A 10,000-nucleotide genomic window follows, 5' to 3' on the forward strand; every position below is an offset into this window, starting at 1 on the left:
AGGCACGGCTATGACACGCACTCTTCCCTCTCCTCCTCCTCCTCCTCCACCTCTTCCTCCTCCATGGGCATGCCACCCAGCCGACCCCCCTCGGCGAAAGACTGTTACGGGCAGCAGGGTTACGCGACATACGGCAGCAGCAGTAGTAGTAGTGGCGGCTCTGGTTCAGTAAAGAAGCCCTCCTCATCTTCCTCCTCGTCCTACCACGAGGGCAAAATGTCCAGCCACCACATGCCGGCGGGGTATGGCAACCACCTGGGGGTTCCCGGGGGCTACTCGGCCCAGTACCTGAGCGAGAGCCACCACCTGCAACAGCAGCAGAAGTGGGAGGATGCGACTCCCCAGCTGGCCTCGTACGAGCAGGACATGGTGGGACGCCTGGACCCGGGAGGAGGAGGTGGAGGAGGTGGGGGTGGAGGAGGAGGTGGACCAGGAGGGGGCAGTAGCAACGCTAGTGCAGGAGGCTCCCAGTACCTGGAGCAAAGCATGATGGGTATGTCCCAGAGCCACTGCCACCTCCCTGGCCAGTCTCCGTCTGCACAACCTGCCTACACGAGCCCCCACCATCAGCAGCAGCAGCAGAGCTCCGGGTCCTCCCCGCTCATGTACCCACAGAGCCACCTGCACTACCCCTCTCAGCACTCCCAGCCCCAGCCCCCACCGTCCTCCTCCTCAGCTTCCTCTGCAGCTCCCCCCTCCTACCCCTATAAGGGCTACGGCATGCCCCCTGGCCCCCAGTACTCCCGGCAGCTAGGTAACCACGGTGGGATGAAGCCCAGTGGCTACCGATCTCAGAACAGCTACAGCTACCAGCCCCCACCGCCGCCACCACCACCACCATCCCGAAGTGGATTTGAGCAACCACAGCAGCAGCAGCAACAGCAGCAGCAGCAGCAACAGTCTGTGTCTTTGTCAGGCATGGCTGGATCCCCCGAGAGCATGCAAAAGTATCAGCAACACTATCAGCACAGCCAGACGCAGCAGGGCTACTGTATGCCCGAGATCCCTGTGCGTTCCCCTGAGCAGTACTACCAGAACTGCAGCCCCAGCTCCAGCCACTCCCCAGCGCGGTCCGTAGGGCGTTCCCCTTCCTACAGCTCCACGCCCTCCCCGCTCATGCCCAACACAGAGTCCTTCCAATACAGCCAGCCGCCGACGCCCATCAACCCCCAGTCGGCCTCCGCTGCCGGTTCCTCCACCTCCTCCTCCACTTCCTCCTCCTCTTCCGCTGGTGCTCTGCAGGACCAGGGCATGCTGATGCCCCCGCACAGCCACCCTTCCCCAGGGGTCAACCACCAGGCCCAGGCCCAGAGCTACAGCAGCTCCTCCTCCACCTCCATGAAGGACCGCTTCTCGGAGAAGCTGCTCTCCAACCCCAGCCTGTGGAGCCTCAACGCCCTCACCTCGCAGGTGGAGAGCATCTCCAACAACGTCCAACAGCTGCTCCTGTCCGAGGCTCTCATGGCCAACAAGAAGGGCAGCAAGCGAGGGGCGATTCCGAAAAAGGGAGAGGAGTACAGGGGGCAGCTCAGAGGTCTGGAGGACCCTGCCTGCCCTGATGTTCAGCAGCACGGTGGACACATGCCCGAGGCCTACAGCACTCCCAAGTCAATGGCAGCTGAGCTTCACGATGCAGCCTACACTGCCGGCAGCACGGAGGAGCAACTAGACAGGAGCTACTACTACTGTAGCCAGAGCAGAACTCCCATGCATGTCCCAAGTAGCCCCCTTATGCCTTTGAACGCAGTGTCCTCTTGTTCCATGACCACGCTTGAGAGCCACTCTGTGTATTCTTATGCGAGTATGCAGAGCACAGTGCTCCCTGAGAGTGACCCCAACCTGGACTCGAGACTGAAGACAGTCTCGTCCATGGATGCGGACCACAACAGCTCGGTTCAGAGCATGAGCGACGAGAGATCGCCCATGAGCATCCCGGCGCAGAGTCCCATGAAACAGGAGAGCAACTCCCCACCCGACATCAAGCGCATAGACAGCTCACTGAAGGAGAACTTTGAAGAGTCGGCCTGGATGGAGAAATCAGCTGACGAGGAGGAGAAAATGAAGACCAAGACAAGCCCCGAGCAGAAGTTCAAAGGGGAAATACTGGACAGTGGAGAGAAACAGGAGAAGTGGTCAGAGGATGAGAAGTCCCCGTCCCTCTTTCCCAAGATGGGCACCGACACCTCTGGTCAGAGCGATGCGTACGAGTCAGAGGACAGCACTTATCAGGAGGTGCACAACAAAAGTGATCCAGATGACAGCGACTCCACCAACAGGAGTTGTGGATTACCTGGTGAAAGCCACCTCCTCGGGGTGAATCTAGACTCTGAAATGAAATCAGAGACGTTCAAATCAGAGCCCTCCCCCACTACAGAGCCAACCCAGCCAAATGCGCCGCCATCTGTCTCAAGTGGTGGTGACCTTGCAGAGGAGGATCAATATTTGCCAAGCCAAGAGGAGAATTCCGAGGCTCTATGTCTCTCGCCCTGCAGCAAGCAGAGGGAGAGTGAGGAAACACTTTCAACTGCTGAGGAGGAGGGGAGCGTTCAGGAGGAGACCCAGGAGGGAGAGAAATCTGTTGCCACCTGTCAGGCCACCACCGAAGAGGAGGTAAGCGAGGAGGAGGAGCATGAGCATGAGCATGACCAGCCTCCACCTTCGGACGACGTCATTGATGACATGGCCAAGTCACAGGAACAGTCACCGGAGCACTGCAGCAGAGACGACTCACAGCAGCAGCAGCAGCAGCAGCAGCCGCAAAGATATCAAACTGCATTTGACAACAAATCCGACGAGACCGCAGTGGCAGTGGCAGAGGACGCAGCTCCTCAAAATGGCGAAAGGAGGTCAAGCGCTTGTGACCTTGCACCTCAGTCTCACACCTCTAAGCTAGGCATAAACCCTGTTGGGGAGAAACCAACGCCTCCGCCTCAGACGAGGGACCACATCGATCGCAGCGATGCAAAGGTGTTGGAGCCCGACTCCCCCCAGCTGCCGGGCAAATCAATCTTGCACTCTGCGCCATCTTGGGCTAACACCCCACCCTCTCCGCAAAAAGGCGACGAGGACATGGAGCCCGGAATCAGTTGCCCCAGCGCAGTGACCCCCTCGGCCAAGCCAGATCCGGTGGCCCCCGCAGCAAACCCCCCCAGGGCCTTTGGTCGAAAGCCCGGCCGAGGCAGAAGGAGGGGAATGCCAGCAAACATAGGCATCAGAAGGCAGCTCAGTGCAGAGGCAGAGGGAGCACCCACGCCCACACAGAAACCCGACATTCCCCCAACTAAAAGCGCCCTCTTGTCCAATCACATGGAGGCATCCCATGAGGACATGGCCAGCCAGACAACAAAACACGCGGCCACTGAGAACTTGCCAAGCACCCGCATGTGCACCCGCTCACGCTCCTTCAGCGGACAAACACCTCCCAAGCCTGAACCCAAGCCTGAGCCCAGTCCCCCTGTTAAAAACAAGCCTGACGTTAGTCCCCCTGTTAAAAACAAACCAGGCCCCAAACCTGCCACCATTCCACCTGTTAAAAACAAGCCAGGGCCCAAACCTGGCTCAAAGCCAGGTCCCAAACCTGGCTCCAAGCCAGGCCCAAAGCCTGGCCTCAAACCAGGACCCAAGCCAGGTCCCAAGCCAGGCCCCAAGCCTGGTGGAGGGACAGCCCCCAAGGGACAGGTAGGCCGCCCCAAAGGTTCCGTTTCCAAACTGAAGCTTTTAAAACAAGCGGAGGAACTTCAAGCATCAATAGTCGAGGCCACGGCCAAGAAGGCTGAGGGTGGGTCTGGCTCGCAGGAAGGACACCCAGAGCCAGCAGTCGCATTAGAGACCCCCTCAGAAGTGCAACCACCTGCCAAAGACCAGAAGTCCATGGTGCTTCGATCTCGCAGACAGGCACCTGAGAAACTTGAGAAGGAGTTGAAAGAGAAAGAAATTCCTGTCGTACCTTCAAAGAAAGCCAGAGACACGACAAAGCAAAACGCACCTCATGAGCAGGTAACGGAGGCTGCAGACACAAACAGGCCTGCATCTCCCCTGAAAGAGATTTGCCAGATAGAGACACCTGACACACTGCAGGAGGAGAAAATTGCCTCCCCTGTCAAAAGACAATCCACTTCACAGTCCCCAGACACCGTGAAGAGAAAGCGAGGTGCTAAAGCAGACAAGGCCGATGCTGAGCAGGCATCACAGTCACCAGAACAGCCGCAGAAAGAGCAGCAGGAAGACCCAAAGCCCCAGAAGCCAAACACACAGTCAGTGGTGGGCGTCAGAGGGAGAAAGAAGCGAGGCCCACAACCGAAAGTAGCTGTGTGCAGCACCCCTGTCACCAAAGATGAACCAGCCCCTACGCCTGCCCCAGCCCCAGCCCCAGCCCCTGTCCCACCCCAAACATCAGCCCCAGCCCCAGCCCCAGTCCCAGTCCCAGCCCCAGCCCCAGCCCCAGCACCAGCCCCAGCCCCAGTCCCAGCCCCAGCCCCAGTCCCAGCCACAGTCCCAGCCCCAGCCCCAGCCTCAGCCCCAGCCCTGTCCTCAGCCCCAGCTCCTGTTTCTTCTCCTGCTCCTGCACCGACCCCTATACCTTCATCCACCAGCACCCCCGAGGTCAGTGAGGTAACCCCCAGTGTGCCCCCTCAGTGTCCCACTAAAACCAAGTATCTTCCCCCACGAAAGGGCAGAGGCCTCAAGTATGAAGCCATGGTCCAAAAAATAACATCCAACACTGCCTCCAAAAAGCAGCCCTTCACAATCCCTCCAGAGTGCCTGACAGAGGACCCCATCTCTAAGGCTGTCCAGCAGGTGCCTGAGCAGAAAGAGGAGTTGCCGGAAGAGAGTAGCACCACCGCAGCAGTAACAGCAGCAGCAACAACAGCAGCAGCAGCAACAGCAGTGGCAGCAGCAACAGCTCCGAGCGAGGAGGCCCAGAAACCGGCTGATGACAACCAAACGCCCAATAAGAAGAAGAGAAAATGGTCTACTGTGGAGAGTATTGTGGAAGCAACGGGGGCCTTGGACGCCACATCTCTCATCATCAACACGCCGCGACTGGCCAAACAGAGAGCCATCAAAAACAACCACGAGATGCACCTGAAGCAGAGGAGGAAGAGGAGGAAAGGCCAGTCTCCTCCCGAAGAGCTTTGCACTGTAGAGGCAGAGCCGGCTGTGGTGGAGTCGATGGAGGTTGTGGAGGAGGTGACAGAGGCAGTGGTGGCCGAGCCGCAGACTGAGTCACTAAAGGAAACACAAACAGAAACACAGGTGCCGGTAGAGTCACTGACAACAGAACAGCCGCAGCATCCCGAACCTCCAGCTCTGCCACCCACACCCACACCCACACCTGTTCCGGTGACAAGCAGCGATCAGCCACCCACGGAGCTGCCATCCGAGACACCAGCGGAGCCACCAAAGCCCCGGAGGGGAAGGAAGCCATCACTGAAGAAGAAAGAGGCAAAGGCAGCGAGCGAGCCTAGTCCTGTACCTGTCGTACCTGCCAAGAGAGGTAGAAAACCCGGCCCTAAAAAGAAGACGGCAGAACAAAGTTCGGCACCGAAGCCTCCTGTGAAAGCTGTGGCAAAAACTACAGAGGCTGTGCCGCTGCCACCACCACCACCACCGCCTAAGCCTAAGACAAAATGTAAAAAGCAGAGTACACCCAAAGTAAAATCATCGAAGCAGGAGACAAAATGTAACATTATCTCAACAAGCACACCACCTTTGCAAGATATAAAATGCTCTTTTATTCCGTATGTTCGTATCGACAGCTCTCTGAATGCGGCCATAGTGAACAGGCCGAGTGAGGAGACACAGATCGCGATGGAGATAGAGAAGAGCACTGTAGAAATGAAACCTACTCTCACCAAGATGATAGCTGCATCCTCCATGATGCTCTTGGGTCCTTTAGTCAATAGAAATCTCACAGACAGGTGTCTGAAGTGCTGCCTGTGCGGAATGCCTTCAAACTACAGAGATCTCGGGGACCTGTGCGGACCCTATTACCTCCGTACCAGCATACCACGAAAAACATTGTCCTGGAGCTACAAACAGGAGTTCTGGGAGAGCAGAGACGGAGCACAGTTCAAAAGCACTCCCACTCTGCCTACTCCACCAGAGAGTGAGAAAACACCAGAGACCAGCCAGGCAGGAACAAGTGAGGAGCACCCGAGCCACCACAAAAAGTCCAGGAGGCCGAGTCGAGAGAGCTCACACCATCGGTCGAACTTCAGGCTGAGGCTGAAGAAGCTGCAGGAGTGCCTGAGCCTCAGGAGGAGAGGAGCTGGGGATGCTGCAGCACCGCCTACTGGTGAGGAGGGTGAAGGCAGCCTGCTGGAGAGGAAGCAGAGGGAGGCGGAGGGGAGGGAGCATTGGGCCCATGAGGCATGCGTGGTGTGGACCAGCGGGGTGGTTCTGGTGTCAGAGAGGCTTTACGGGCTGAGGGAAGCTGCTCACTCGGCGAGTGAAACGGTAAGTCAGCCTGTGCTGTGCTGTATGTCTGCTGCTAGTCATACATTAGCCTGTATGTTGTTGCCTACAGTATTTGAACAATATGTTAGCTTGTGTGTCTGCTAGTCATAGTGTGTATGCCACCTATGCAAACAGTATCAGCCTATTTGTCTGCCAGTCAACAGATGGGAATATGCTGGGTTCTGGAAGTAAAAGTTCGACAGATAATTTGCTTCAGCCAACTCAGCCATTCAGGTCCTGTGTAGATCAGCTAAACTAATAAAATCACCTGTGTGGAGAATACAGTTAGATAATACATGGCAGGAATTTCAACTCCCTACTTTTAATTTTCTTGGCCTCTGTCTATTAAACAGAAGGCTTAGGTCAGCCTGTCTTTGCCGTGCAAGGAAATGTGTGTGTGTGTGTGTGTGTGTGTGTGTGTGTGTGTGTGTGTGTGTGTGTGTGTGTGTGTGTGTGTGTGTGTGTGTGTGTGTGCGTGTGTGTGCGTGTGCGTGCGTGTGCGTGTGTGTGTGTGTGTGTGTGTGTGTCCGCGTGCGTGCAGTGTGTGTGTGTGTGTGTTATCTGGAAGGAAAAGCAGTGGCAATTTAACAGTGTGCGACTATACATTAGCCTTTCTGTGCAACACCTCACACACCTTAATGACCTGTCCACACCTGACCTTGCTCCGGTGACACTCAATTAAGATAACTCTTAAGCATGCTTAGCGCGTCTCTTCACACGGCAGTGAGGGTGCGGCACGGACGTGAGGAGTGTGCTTAGTGCCTTAGACTGTTTTTCTGTCACTCTCACACATTCTGCCTTGTCTGCCTATCTGTCTGTCTCTGCCTGCCTATCTGTCTGTCTCTGCCTGTCTCTCTGCCTGTCTTTCACGGTCTCTTTCTCTCTCTTTTTCTCTCTCTCTCTCTCTCTCTCTCTCTCTCTCTCTCTCTCTCTCTCTCTCTCTCTCTCTCTCTCTCTCTATCTCTCTCTCTCTCTCTCTCTCTCTCTCTCCTCATTATAGAAATGTGCTAAGTGCCAGAGTGAGGGGGCATCCGTTGGCTGCAGCTGTGAGGGATGCTCTCAGAAGTACCACTATGTCTGCGCCAAAGAGTCGGGTAAGGACCTCTCCAGAGCCCCTCTCCTCTTCTCATCTATCCTTCTCTTCTCTTCTCTTCTCTTCTCTTCTCTTCTCTTCTCTTCTCTTCTCTTCTCTTCTCTTCTCTTCTCTTCTCTTCTCTTCTCTTCTCTTCTCTTCTCTTCTCTCCCACCCTCATCTCCTCTTCTCTCCTGTCCTCCTCTCCTCGCCTCTCCTCTCCTTTCATCTTTTCTCTTCTCTCCTCTCCTCTCCTTTCATCTCTTCTCTTCTCTTCTCTTCTCTTCTCTTCTCTTCTCTTCTCTTCTCTTCTCTTCTCTTCTCTTCTCTTCTCTTCTCTTCTCTTCTCTTCTCTTCTCTCCCGTTCTCTCCTCTCCTCTCAGACAAGGAAGGGACGGGGCCTGAAAAGTGCTATGCTGGGGCTGATGGAGTTTGGGGGGCCAGAGGGGTGTTAGACAGTGGAGCAGGGGGTGGGGGTGGGGGTGTGGAGAGGGTGGGGAGGGTTGTGGGAGGGGGTGTGACTGGATGACAAGAAGGGCCTAGGGGGTTAGAGAGAATGGTTTGGGTGTGATGAGGAGGAGGGTGTAGAGAGGGGTGTGCTACACGTAAAGAGCAGTGGCAGGCCATGAGGGGGTTAAAGAGGGTGGGGCGGGGGGTGCATCGGATTGGGGAGAGCATGAAAGTGGCACTGGGGCTCGGGGGTGGGTGGGGATGGCGGGGTAAAGGGGGTGGGGTGGGGGTTGTGGGATTGGGAAGGAGAACATGTAAGTGGTGGAGGGAGCTGGTGGTGTCGCGGGGCGGGAGGAAGAAGGGAGATGAGGGTTGTGGGAAGGGAGGGAGGGAGGGAGGGAGCGAGTGAAGGGTGAACAGCATAAGAGACTGGCACAGGGGGCTGGGGAGTGCTGAGGGGAGAGAGAGCGGGGGGGTTGGAGAGCGCGGGTGGTGGGGGGTTGTGGGTTGGGGACAGCAGCAGCAGCAGCAGCAGCAGTGGTGCATGTGTTTTGCATTATTGACTGCCAGCCCTGGTGGTTCCATCACTCCATTTAGGACTGTCTGGGGAATTGCTGATTGTGTAAGTGTGTGTGTGTGTGTGTGTGTGTGTGTGTGTGTGTGTGTGTGTGTGTGTGTGTGTGTGTGTGTGTGTGTGTGTGTGTGTGTGTGTGTGTGTGTGTGTATGTGTGTGTGTGTGTGTGTGTGTGTATGCATGCGCATGCATGTGCGTGCATGTGCGTGTGTGTGCTAATTTGTCTGCCTGTGTTGATGTGTGTGTGTGGTAATGTCTGCCTCTCATCAGGCTTAAACGTGTGTGTGTGTGTGTGTGTGTGTGTGTGTGTGTGTGTGTGTGTGAGACATTGAGGATGTGACAGAACAGAAAGAAAAAAAGAGTAAGCAAGAGAGACAGACAGACAGACAGACAGTATGGCAATGAGAGACAGAGCATATGCACGTGTAATGCATGCATGGCTCCCTCCTCTGTGTCCTCATTCTCATCCACCTGACTGTTGTCTCTCCATGCATGGCTGACCAGACCACTCATTTCCATTCACATCCCTCTGCCAGTCTCTCTCTCTCTCTCTCTCTCTCTCTCTCTCTCTCTCTCTCTCTCTCTCTCTCTCTCTCTCTCTCTCTCTCTCTCTCCCTCTCTCTGCCTGCCATCCCATACGTATATCTGTCTCCCTGTCATTTACTGACCGTCTCTCTGCCTGTCTCTCTGCCCTGGAAATGCTTGTCAGATTGCTAGATTCTACATGGATGTCTGCATGTGATTGTGAATGATATTACACTGTTACTTGCTATTCACCTAATGCTTCCATCTTTGGTTTGCTGTTCTCTTCTTCATGCAGGGTGCTTGTTTGACGAGGACAACTTTGCCATGAGGTGTTCAAAACACAAGGTAGGCAAGCAGAGCCGCCCTTAAATCACCCAATACTGTTACGCTGTCAGACATGTCCAGATACATACACACACTCACATACATGCACACATGCTCTCTATAGGATCTCTTTGTATCTCTCGTTCTCGCTTTTTATTTATCTCTTTGTCTCTCTCCCCCATCTCTCCATCTCTCTCCCTCCCATCTCTCCATCTCTCCATCTCTCCATCTCTCTCTCTCTCTCTCTCTCTCTCTCTCTCTCTCTCTCTCTCTCTCTCTCTCCCTCTCTCTCTCTCTCTCTCTCTCTCTCTCTCTCCATCTCTCTCTCTCTCTCTCTCTCTCTCTCTCTCTCTCCATCTCTCTCTCTCTCTCTCTCTCTCTCTCTCTCTCTCTCTCTCTCTCTCTCTCTCTACATCTCTACATCTCTCCATCTCTCTCTCTCTCTCTCTCTTCCACGTCCGCCGACAATCACACACAAACAATCAAACAGCAGAAATTAGAAAGCCCTTCCCTGTTGGTAGCCCCCCACCACACACACAGAAACACACACACACACACACACACACACACACACACACACACACACACACACACAC

General features: G+C 55.3%; 1 protein-coding gene across 1 annotated transcript in view; it reads left to right on the plus strand.

Moving 5' to 3' along the window:
- The window catches only part of LOC134465146 (retinoic acid-induced protein 1), a 9,963-nt gene extending 282 nt beyond the window's left edge, over positions 1-9,681 (plus strand). The window contains exons 2-8 of the mRNA XM_063218633.1: positions 1-2; positions 81-397; positions 464-4,253; positions 4,593-4,848; positions 4,915-6,459; positions 7,460-7,553; positions 9,376-9,681. The exon at positions 1-2 is cut by the window's left edge and continues 90 nt beyond it. Of these exons, the coding sequence (XP_063074703.1) occupies positions 1-2; positions 81-397; positions 464-4,253; positions 4,593-4,848; positions 4,915-6,459; positions 7,460-7,553; positions 9,376-9,449 (6,078 nt within the window). The 3' untranslated portion in view covers positions 9,450-9,681. The remainder of the gene's footprint in view (positions 3-80; positions 398-463; positions 4,254-4,592; positions 4,849-4,914; positions 6,460-7,459; positions 7,554-9,375) is intronic.
- Positions 9,682-10,000: the final 319 nt, after the last annotated feature.

This window comes from Engraulis encrasicolus, chromosome 2 (assembly GCF_034702125.1).
Source record: "Engraulis encrasicolus isolate BLACKSEA-1 chromosome 2, IST_EnEncr_1.0, whole genome shotgun sequence".
NCBI lineage: Eukaryota > Metazoa > Chordata > Actinopteri > Clupeiformes > Engraulidae > Engraulis > Engraulis encrasicolus.